At 36.7% G+C, this 12,450-nt stretch overlaps 1 protein-coding gene across 1 annotated transcript in view; it reads right to left on the bottom strand.

The window, feature by feature from the left end:
• The window catches only part of RNF145 (ring finger protein 145), a 59,113-nt gene that overhangs the window by 33,967 nt on the left and 12,696 nt on the right, over positions 1-12,450 (bottom strand). Inside the window, exon 3 of the mRNA XM_045503339.1 lies at positions 9,830-9,938. Within this exon, the coding sequence (XP_045359295.1) occupies positions 9,830-9,938 (109 nt within the window). The remainder of the gene's footprint in view (positions 1-9,829; positions 9,939-12,450) is intronic.

Raw genomic sequence — 12,450 nt, 5'->3', positions numbered from 1 at the left:
CAGTAGGTTAAGCATCTGACTCTTGATTTCGGCTCAGGTCATGTCTGATGGTTCGTGGGAAATCATGTTGGCATGGAGCCTGCTTGGGATTCTCTCTCTCCCTCTCTCTCTGCCCCTCCCTGCTTGCACATACATGCTCTCTCTCTCAAAATAAATAAATAAACTTTAAAAAAAAAAAGATTTTTTTTTTTTAAGTAATCTGTACACACAACCAGGGGCTCAAACTCACAAACCCTAAGATCAAGAGTTGCACACTCCACCGAATGAGCCAGCCAGGCGCCCCCAGTATTTGATTTTTCCATTTAGGAGATTTAAACAGTAAAATGTATTAAGTTGTAGGAAGCAAGAATCCCTGCCGTCTACTTGTAACTGAATTAAATCTTTCCCTTCCTAAACTTTTTTTCATTTGTGCAATTTGTGCAATACTGACATCAATCCTGAGCACTAATAAACTAAACACTTTGAAAATCTACTTCTCTAGTTCCCTATGATAGCCTATTCTCCAGTGACTGAAATTGCTTTGGGTCTGAGGAGTGTGTAAGATACATGTAAAGGGCCTCAAGGATAGCTTGCAATTAGGAAAATACTTGCTATAAAGAGAAGCATACAAGTTATAAAGAATAAGTAACAGGGGCGCCTGGGTGGCGCAGTCGGTTAAGCGTCCGACTTCAGCCAGGTCACGATCTCATGGTCCATGAGTTCGAGCCCCGCGTCGGGCTCTGGGCTGATGGCTCAGAACCTGGAGCCTGTTTCCGATTCTGTGTCTCCCTCTCTCTCTGCCCCTCCCCCGTTCATGCTCTGTCTCTCTCTGTCCCAAAAATAAATAAACGTTGAAAAAAAAAATTTAATAAAAAAAAAAGAATAAGTAACAACAATAAAACCTAGAAGCTTACCAATTCACCAACTAACCTTGTAACAATGTCTTAAGCAACCTGAACAACCTAGGAACAATCTGTACATTCTGGCCACTTAAAAGCTTTCAAACGGTTTAATTCCAAAGAAACCTAATCTACTTTTACAGAGAATAAAGCTGTGAGCCCTTGAAGTTATTTTATGGAATATGTGCAAACAAAAGGCACTGCGCTCAATTTCAGAGATCCCAGATACTGAGATGTCCAACCCCTGGATCTGAGTACCTACTACACCCTAAGAAATGTACTAGTAATTGAATAATAATAGTTCATTTACTCAGGGCTTAATTATTTAAATCCTCTCAGCCATCCTGCCCCTCTCTTTAGCTGCTTTCTGATCCCCTACTCAAATATTTAGTGTCTGGATCTGATAATGTTCAAAAGAAGAAAACATATCAAATACTGAAATGGGTCAATTTTATTCCCGTCAAAATTAAATTTTAAGTATATAATGATAAAATTCATTTTAACAATTCCTTTATCTAATAGCAGTGGTTCTCAACTGAGGAAAATTTTGTTCCCCAGGAGATCACACTGGCAATTAGGGGTGCTTTTTGGTTTCAGCACTGCTGGGGAGTGGTGCTCTACAAACTAGTGAGCAGAGAGAGGCAAGTTAGCATTCTGTAATACACAAGACTGCCCCCACAGCAAATCAAGACCTAGCCCAAAATGCTAACAGTCCTGAAATACAGAAACTTTAAATTAGACAAGCTTTCATGAAATGGGGAGCTAATTATCTACATTTCACACATAAATAACTCTTGGGAAAGTTTTACATTTGAAAACAACACTTACATACCCAAGACTAGGATGAAAAGGAGTATGCTTTCAATCTTGTGAAACCCATGGGCTCTAATTTAAATTATACATACACAAAACTGATATGATAGTTCATAAATCTAACAATAAAACAAAGAATTTAAGAATATTAGAGTTTAAAACTTTTACAAAAAAACCATTGTGATGTAAACCAAGACCACACCCCTCATAGGAATGGTCATGTCAGTTATAGTTTTTCTTTTTTCCCTGTAGTTCTGGATAGTTTCAATTTTACTTATTTATTTTTTTGTGTGAATATAATTTATTGTCAAATTGGCTTACATACAACACCCAGCAGTACTCATCCCAACAAGTGCCCTCCTCAATGCCCATCACCGTATTCCCCCCACCTTAGCTTGTTCTCTGTATTTCATAGTCTCTTGTAAAACAGACACATAGACCAATGGAATAAAATAGAGAACCCAGAATTGGACCCACAAATGTATGGCCAACTAATCTTTGACAAAGCAGGAAAGAGTATCCAATGGAAAAAAGACAGTCTCTTTAACAAATGGTGCTGGAAGAACTGGACAGCAACATGCAGAAGAATGAAACTAAACCACCTTCTTACACCATACACAAAAATAAACTCAAAATGTTAATTAAAGACCTAAATGTGAGGCAGAAAACCAACAAAACCCTAGAGGAGAGGGGCGGCTGGGTGGCTCAGTCGGTTGAGCGTCCGACTTTGGCTCAGGTCATGATCTTGCAGTTTGTGGGTTGAAGCTCCGCGTTGGGCTCTGTGCTGACGGCTCAGAGCCTGGAGCCTGCTTTGGATTCTGTCTCCCTCCCTCTCTCTCCGCCCCTCCCCAACTCCTGCTCTCTCTCTCTCAAAATTAAATGAACATTAAAAAAAAAATTTTTTTTTAACAACAACAAAAAAAAACCCTAGAGGAGAAAGCAGGCAACAACCTCTTTGACTTCAGCTGCAGCAAATTCTTACTCGACACATCTCCAAAGGCAAGGGAATTAAAAGCAAAAATGACCAATTGGGACCTCATCAAGATAAAAAGCTTTGCACTGCAAAGGAAACAACCAACAAAACTAAGAGGACACCGCTGGAATGGGAAAAGATATTTGCAAATGACAAATATAAAGGGCTAGTATCCAAAATCTACAAAGAACTTAACACCCGATAAATAATCCACTGGATAGTTTCAATTTTAAAGTAGGATTGATACTGGGAAATACATTCCTTACATCACTCAAAATGAGAAGCACAGTTTAGTAATTTTAAGAATTAAGGAACTTGAAATTTATCAAATTCTAATAAGCTTAAACAGAATATTAAATGTTCATACTATACCAACTATGGCCATGAATTTTCAAAAGTTTAGTTTCTCTGAACTAAAAGCTATATCCATTCTAGACATACTCTAAACAAGTTTTTATTCACTTAAGGATAATTAGCTTCATTATTTCTTAAATACACGTCTTAAGGGAAAATAGAAACTCAGCTTTTTAAAAGCTTATGAAATTTTCAGTTTAAGAAATTAATATTTCCAAATGACTTATCCTATAGCCAGTTTTTCAAGTACCAAGTTAATTATTTAAATTATCCAAGTATCGATTCTCCTTTGTAGAACCATACTACACTTTGCCTTGATATAACCAGACTAGAGTGAATGGTAAAAAATATTTGTAAATCGTATAATTGTATAAAGGAGTTGTATCTAGCTAGAACTGAGTTGTATTACAACTCCATAATAATAATAATAATAATGATGATTAAATAATGTTAAATAATAATAATGTTAAATGATTAACAAAGGATCCCAATAAATACTTTTCTAAAAGATTTACAAATGGTTAATGAACACATGAAAAGATGCTCAATATCATTAGCCATCAGGGAAGTACAAATCAAGACCACAATGAAATAATCACTTCACACTCACTATGATGGCTATACTAAAAATGACAGATGTCAACAAGTGTTGGCAAGGATGTGAGAAACTAGAACCCTTACACACTACTGGTAGAAATGTAAAATACTGAAGCCACTTCAGAAAATTAGTATAGCAGTTCCTCAAAAGGTTAAATGCAATTCCACCCCAAAGTATATGCCCAAGAAAAAAAAGCATGTCCACAAAGCCTACTCATAATGTTCACAGCACTATTCGTAACAGCCAAAATGTGGAAAGAACCCAAGTGTCCATCAATTGATGGATGAATAAACAAAATGTAGTAATATTCATACAACAGAATACGATTTGGACAGACAAAATACTGATACAATTGCTACAACATGGATGAAAACATGCTAATTAAAAGAAGCCAGGCACAAAGTACCACACACTGTATATGTCTATATGAAATGTCCAAAATAGGCCAATCCATAGAGACAGAAAATAAACTCACAGCTGCCTAGGCTGGGGGCAAGGGAATTAATGGAAAATGGTGAGTGACTGCTGACAGGCACGGGGTTTCTTTTTGGAGTGATAAAAATGTCCTAAACTAAAGTGTGGTGATGGTCTGTAAAATTCTATGAGTGTACTAAAACCACTGAGCTGTGTCCCTTAAATAGGTATGTGAATTATATCTCAATAAAACTGTTACTTAAAAACAAAAAAGGATAGCTATAAAGTTGCTACATGAAATGTGAACAATTATGCTTTTTAAAACTAAAAACTTCAGCCTTAATATTTTATAAATGTAATATGTTTAAGCCTCAATATTTATAAATGTGACATATTACGAATAATTAATCAAGGATAACACATCTTTACTAACCTTTTGTGAGACATCACCATGTAATAAATATTATACTAAGAAAAGAAATACTAAAATATTTCATTTCTTGAAATTTGTTAGTTTAATATCAAAACTAACTCCATTAGATAGGCATTATCTTTCTTTATAGGTTCAAAGAAACAACTTGCCAAGGTAATATATTTACTAAGTAGGGAACTAGTTCATACACAGTCTGATTCTAAAACTCATTTTCTTCCCACTAACCATGCTGTCTCCCTAAGAGGACTAAACTAGCAATTAGAAAACCTACATTCAAATTAAAGTCTGAGATTGTTCCTTCCCAGCTGTTCACCCACTTCAATTTTTTCTTCTATAAATCCCAAAGGACTGGGATAAGGATCAAAACGGGGGGGGGGGGGGGGGGGGGGGAAGAAATGTTTTTGTATTTTATGTGTTATTATAAAATTCTATTATAATTATTTTTACTATTTTAAATAAGTTTGATCTTATAATAAAAACAAACTCTAAACATTAGAAAAAAACATTCCCATAAACTAAAACTAAGTTAAAACTGCCACCAGAAGAATGGTCAGAAAAAGGCTTTCCTTTACCCCTGACATGGTCACGGTCACCTTTATCTTCATATAACAGAATTCTGATCTCTAAAAAAGCCTGGATGGGGCGCCTGGGTGGCTCAGTCGGTTAAGCGTCCGACTTCGGCTCAGGTCACGATCTTGCAGTCTGTGGGTTCAAGCCCCGCGTCAGGCTCTGTGCTGACCGCTCAGAGCCTGGAGCCTGTTTCAGATTCTGCGTCTTCCTCTCTCTCTGCCCCTCCCCCGTTCATGCTCTGTCTCTCTCTGTCTCAAAAATAAATAAACGTTAAAAAAAAAAAAAAAATTTAAAAAAGCCTGGATGGCAACATGGTATATAAAAATAGAGCTACAGACTTTCATCACTACACCACTAAACCACATGGAAACCAAAAAAGCATGAGGGAAAGGGTAGTATCATTGTTTTCTCACCCAGAATTATAACTAATATAGCTCTACCTTCAACTTTAGGATCTTGATGATTAATCAAAGAAATCACATCAACCTAAAAGGCTATCATTATATAGCTATATCATAATATGGATTTGAAAAGTCTTTTTTTAAAGAATGACACACAGGAAAATGCTCATAAAACACGGCTATGTAATAAAAACGACACAAGAATGTTAGTTAAAATTCACTAAGCACTACACCCAAAAAACAAATAATCCAATTAAAAAATGGGCAGAAGACATGAATAGTCATTTCTCCAAAGAAGACATCCAGACGGCCAACAAATGGAAAGATGCTCAACATAACTCACCAGAAGGGAAATGCAAATCAAAACTACAGTGAGGTATCACTTCACACCTGTCAGAATGTCTAAAATCAAAAACACAAGAAACATCAAATATTCACAAAATGACCCAGCAATTGCACTACTAGGAATTTATCCAAAGGATACAAAAATGCTGATTCGAAGGGGCACATGCACTCCAATGTTTATAGCAGTGCTATCAACAATAGCCAAATTATGGAAAAAGCTCAAATCTCCATCAATTGATGAATGGATAAAGATGTGGTTTATATACACAATGGAATAATACACAGCGATGAAAAAGAATGAAATCTTGCCATCTGCAACGAGATGGAAGTGGAGGATATGCTAAGCGAAATAAGTCAGAGAAAGACAGATCTCATATGGTTTCTTTCATATGTGGAATCTGAGAAATTCTTTCATATGTGGAATCTGAGATGAACATAGGGGAAGGGGAGGAAAAATAAGATTAAAACAGAGCGAGGCAAATCATAAGAGACTCAAATACAGAGAACAAATTGAGGGTTAATGGGGGTAGGGGTGTCGGGGGTGGGTTAAATGGGTGACGGGCATTAAGGAGGACACTTTTTAGGATGAGCACTGGGTGTCATATGTACAAAATGAATCACTGGGTTCTACACCTGAAGCCAAGACTACACTGTATGTTAACTAACTTGAGAATTAAAAAAAAAAAAAAAAAGTAGTTCATAGTTCAGAAACTTTAGGCAACTGGGATCTTACTCCAACTGATGAATCTGAAAGATCCTGTAGTTGATACTCTAACTGGATATCTAGGACAGAATTCTTCATAAATTACAAAAAAAAAGATCAGTTCTTCAAACAAACAAACAAACAAAAAAAACCCCAAAAAAGTTAAAAATAGAACTACCTTGGGGCGCCTGGGTGGCTCAGTGGGTCAAGCTTCTGACTTCGGCTCAGGTTATGATCTCGTGTGTGTAGGTTTGAGCCCTGCATCGAACTCTGTGCTGACAGCTCAGAGCCTGGAGCCTGCTTCAGATTCTGTGTTTCCCTCTCTCTCTACCCCTCCCCCACTTGCACTCCTTCCCTCTCTCTCAAAAATAAACAAACATTAAAAAAACATAGACCTACCCTACAATCCAGTAATCCCACTACTGGGTATTTACCCAAAGAATACAAAAACCCTAATTCGAAAGGATATATGCACCCCTATGTTTACTGCAGCATTATTCACAACAGCCAAATTATGGAAGCAGCCCAAGTGTCACAGATGAATGGATAAAGAAGAGGTGGTATATACATACACAATGGAATATTATTCAGCCATAAAAAAAGAATGGTCTTGCCATTTGCAACAAGATGGATGGAGCTAGAGAGTATAATGCTAAGTGAAATAAGTCAGAGAAAGACAGATACCATATGATTTCATTCATATGTGGAATTTAAGAAAACAGATGAACAAAGGGAAAAAAAGAGAGAGCCAAACCAAGAAACAGACTCTTAACTACAGAGAACTGATGGTTACCAGAGAGGAGGTGGGTGGGGGGAGATGTGAAATAGGTGAAGGGGATTAAGAGTACACTTATGATGAGCATGGAGTACTGTATAGAATTGTTGAATCACTATATTGTACACCTAAAACTAACATAACACTGATGTTAACTCCACCAGAATTAAAATAAAAAACTTAAAAAAAAAAAAAAGAAAGAAAAAATTCACTGAACACTTGTATGTCAGAAATCATGCTAACAGCTTTACATGCCTTACCTTACTCAATCTTTACGATAGCCCCGTAAGATATTATCAACATTTTACAGGTAAGAAAACGGAGACCTATCTTTCTGGTGACACTGAGGTTATAGAGTAGTAAATAAAGAACATGGAATTTGAAACTCCCCAATCACCTGTCCACTTATCTAAAAAATACAGCACTCTTAGATGGCCAGGCACTCATCCGTACACGAAAATGATGACTTAGAAAACCCTATACTCTACTGCATTATACTCTACAGACACAATTTTTGCTTAAAAATGAATAAAGACAGGGCACCTGAGTGGGTCAGTCATTAAGCATCTGACTTCGGCTCAGATCATGATCTCAAGGTTTGTGTATTTGAGTCCCACATCACCTGAGCTCAAGCCCTGCATCAGGTGAGCCCCTCTTCTCTCTCTCTCTCTCTCTCTCTCCCCCTCGCTCACTTGTGCCCTCTTTCTCTCTCCAGGAAAAAAAAAGGGGGGGGGAATAAAGATAGAGAAGTGTCTCTACCTTGAACTTGAGCTCAGATTCAGAGGTGTCCTGGGTAAGGTCACAGGAACAACTGTGTCAGGGTTTGGGGCTGGTGGTAATGGATTGGAAGTACATTCTGTTGTCTGTGTTGGTACTGGCCACTGGACTCCTCTTCTTGGCTATGTGAATAAAGATGCTACGAATCTAATTCATGTTCCCATGAAGGAGTCCAAGACACAGGGACATACTTGTGTGACACAAAATTAGAAAACTCATGTCTTCACTTTAGGAGTAAAACACAGCTCAACTTGAACCACTGTTAGGATTACAAGAAATGCAGTACTACTCCAATAGGTCCAGTTTTGTAGCTGACATCCAAGGACATACCCTGGGCAAGGATAATGGCAGTTAGAGAGTAAAACATCACCTTCCAGGTACCAGAGAAAACTGACCAGACAGGAACTGAGGAGAGAAATGTGAGAAGATGGGAGTTTCTGCAAAACGCTTTGGGTCCTTTGAGAAATAACCAGATGAAATTTTAAGGAGGATAAAAGTCCTGCTTCAACAAGAGGGGCCAAGAGTCTGGGACTATTGCTATTTTCATTCTTTTCGTATCCACAAAAGTGGTAAAAACTAGAAGGTATTAAGAAAATTGGAAGGAAATGCCAGATTTTAACAGGTTTATCTCTGGATGGTATGATTACAGTACGTAATTGTTACTACCTTTAAATTTTCTGTATTTCCCAAAACTCATCTCCAATGAACAGTATTATTTTATAAGAGAGTAAAAAAGTTTCCAAGTCAACCATTCAATTCTAGTAATATAAAAATGCTATTTCTAAGATTAATTTTCAAGCTAACACCAAAATCTGCGTTTCAGACTTCTAGACAACTACTTCTTATTATATATGCAAAGTAACTGTCCCTTTTCTTAGGATTGGGAGTATATTTAATTTTGGTTATACATTTCAATCATAACAAAAGAAATCATACCCCCCAAATTTATTTATACCCCCACCATTACATTTACTGTATGGCTTTTGGTTCACCTGTATTTTAACATTCCATTCCAAAGTAGGAAGTTCATTTTCATCGGCAGACCAGAGTCTTAAAATTTAGGACTAGCAGACCCAGACAAACACAATATTGCTAAAGATGAAGAAGTTCTGAGCTATACCATGAACCTCCTCAGATAATTTATACAAATCATCCACTATATAGGTGGTCACATCTCATGCCGATTCTCCTGCAGCATAAACTTGATTCCCTAAAATGATGAAAATAATCAAGTCTATAATTGTTAAAATATTCTACAGCCTATCTTTGGAAATTCTTGTCTTAGGTGATATAGAAAAGCTCATGAGTACCTCTGCAAACATAATCTTAAGGTCCATTTCATATTAAGATTGTTTTTTTTTTTTTTTTAATTTTTCTTAATGTTTGTTTATTTCTGAAAGAGACACAAAGCACGAACAGGGGAGGGGCAGAGAGAGAGGGAGACACAGAATCTGAGGCAGGCTCCAGTCTCTGAGATGTCAGCACAGAGCCCGACGTGGGGCTCGAACCCATGAACCATGAGATCGTGACCTGAGCCTAAGTCAGACACTCAACCGACTGAGCCACCCAGGCAACCCTCATATTAAGATGGTTTTTAAACGCAGAAATAAAATTTGAGGCATAACCCCAGCTATTATTTCTATAAAATAATATTTACTTAAAAAACAAATATTAAAAACCCTGTTATGGAACTTAGCAAAGCCTCAGTTTATTAACAGTGTTCATGAAAAATATTTTATTGGTAATGAAAAACCATATTTGGTCATACATTTCAAAAACAAGGTCACATTCTTACCTGGAGATTTGATGGCCAGCATAGAGGAGCAGGGCAGTCAAAAAATACAGGTAAAGCTGAACCAGATGCTGTCTGGGCAAGGTTAGTAGCACAACACTTAAAATATAACCTGTAGTAGAAATAAAGAGAGATTATAAATAAAATATAATTCTAATTTAGTCTTCCAATTAATTATACTAATAAAAAGAACCTGAAGTCAATTACTTTTCCAATTAAGTTTCAACAACTTTCAGGTTTTTTACTTCATACCAAAGTAAATTTAATACAGTAAAAATCACTATGGACTTTTTGTTGAAAACAAAGCATTTTTCACTTTTTTTTGTAGCCTTCTCTGCTTTACAATCAAGTATACCACACAAAGGTACAACAGCACTCCTCTCATTATCTACCTTTCCTTGATGTCAACTTACTTGTTCTACACCAATTCTCTCATCCTCTCGTCCCAGAGGAAACACTGCTTAATGTCCCTCTCTAAAGCTGCCTCTTCCACTTGACTCAAGATCTTATTTTTCTAATTCCTAATCTCCTACATCTTCAATCATCCCCCTAACACCAGTGCTCACTTTTCTCTTCAAAGGACATACAGGGCTCTTCTTCCAATCTTGAGAAACTTCTCTTCATGCTATTATCTATTTTTCTCATTCCACTGACAAATGTTGTAAACTATCTGTACTAATGCCTCCATTCTCTAACACTCCATTATTTCCTCTTAATCGTCTACAATCTACAAATGCTCTATGAACCTTCTTTGCCCTTCTACTCTAAAAAAAAAACTCAGAAGTCAACAACTGCCTACTTGTCAAACCTAAAACACCCTGCTTATCCTTGTCCCAGCAACCACCCTCAAAACTGGCTCTGTGGCATGGATTTCCTTATAACCTCCAAATTCCCCTGCTGCTTTTTACCCCCTCAAATGAACAAAGGAAATTTAGTACCCAAACTGCTTTTTCCCCTACAAAGTATTTAGCTCAAGCAATTTATGTTGCTGCTTCAAATATACCATTCTAAATGTATGTTATCAACAAAGTTACTGAGAACCTACCTACTGCATATGCCAAAAAAAAAAAGCAATCATTTCTTTTTCTAAGCAGATATATCATATCTCACAATGCCTGGGATATAATCCACTTAAATGTTCTCATATACAAGTACAAACGGAGCACCCATCCTCCTCCCTCAACAGGCTGGCTTACCCTCTTTCTCCCCTAAATCCCATTCACTCTGACTCAAACCTGAGTCATCTTTCTGTCATCACCAAGTCCTGCTGAGTCCTCCCCAGTTAAGTGTCTCATGTCACCCTTCCTTTCCAGTCCCTATGCCCCATATCCCAGTCCACTCTCAATATAATAGCATACTAATAGCTATTCTTCTTTGTCTCTTTCCATCCTCATTGATCCTACACTTCAGTACAAAACCATCACCTTCATCTAGACAAATCTCTTGCTTAAAAACCTTCAAAAGTTCTTAACTTCTCAGTCTGACAGTCTAGGTCTTGCAATATCTGGTTCTTGTCTACTCTTCCATAACTATTTTCCATTTATTAGCGAGTCTTTATTACGGTACAGATAACCCTTCTTAGTACCCAATGCACCTCTCATGCTTAAAGCTAAGGAGACAGGAGCACTATGCTAGGGACTAAAGAGGTAGAATTCAGATTTCCCACATATCCTAACTTTAAGAACAATCCAGCAGAAACTAGACAGAAGTATTTCTACTAACTTTTTAATTTCTTAAAATAATTTCCCCAATTTATTTTTTTAATCCTTATCTCAAAGGACTTTAGAGGTATTTAAAAAGGATGTTTATTATATTTAGCAAGCATGTTTAGTGTTTGTGGCTGAGGATTTTCTATTCAATCTACTGCATGAAAACTCTCCATAAGTTCTCTTTTAATGAACTATCATTTTCCTTTCCAGATATTCCTATCTTTTCCTTTCTGTGCACATCTCATAAAACAGCTGCCAAATCCTCTAGACTAAACATATTGATTTTATTCATTCTTTCAATTATCCACTCAACCAATTATTACATATAAAGTGTGAACCATATGCATTTCTAGACATGAAAGAGCCAAACAATAAAGTAATCATAGTCTAGTGAAAAAACATGGACAAAGGTATGATACAATATTGGTGCTGTAATATACAAATATTAGAAGGGCTATTATTAAGTGATTAAGCTTGACCTGGACTGAGAACAGTGAATTTATCAGGCTAAGAAAAAGAAAAACATTTTAGGAAAAGAGAATAGCAGGCATGAAAACCATTAAAAAAAAAAAGGATGTTTTCAGGAGACCATAAACTCTGTAGGCTAGACTAAAATTTGGTGTAAATAAAAAAGTACTGGGAGATGATGCTGATAGAACTGGTGGCTAACACTTCAATATAAAGCCTTGTATACACTAATAAGGAGTTTAGACTGGGCCAACAGTTCTCAAATCCTTTAGATACACTTTTAAGTGAGGTAAGAAAACAAAAAACAAAACAACAAAAACCCTATGGCCCAATTATCCCCCTCCTTTTTCACACTGCAGTGGAAAAATAACTCAGTGATAACAAAAAATGTCACACAAGAATCTTAAGCAATTATGAATACTGCTAAAGCAAGAACAGTATGAATAA

The sequence above is a fragment of the Leopardus geoffroyi genome, chromosome A1, assembly GCF_018350155.1.
Source record: "Leopardus geoffroyi isolate Oge1 chromosome A1, O.geoffroyi_Oge1_pat1.0, whole genome shotgun sequence".
Lineage (NCBI taxonomy): Eukaryota > Metazoa > Chordata > Mammalia > Carnivora > Felidae > Leopardus > Leopardus geoffroyi.
The sequence above is the reverse complement of the archived record's forward strand: the minus strand, read 5'-3'. Positions and strand labels throughout refer to the sequence as shown.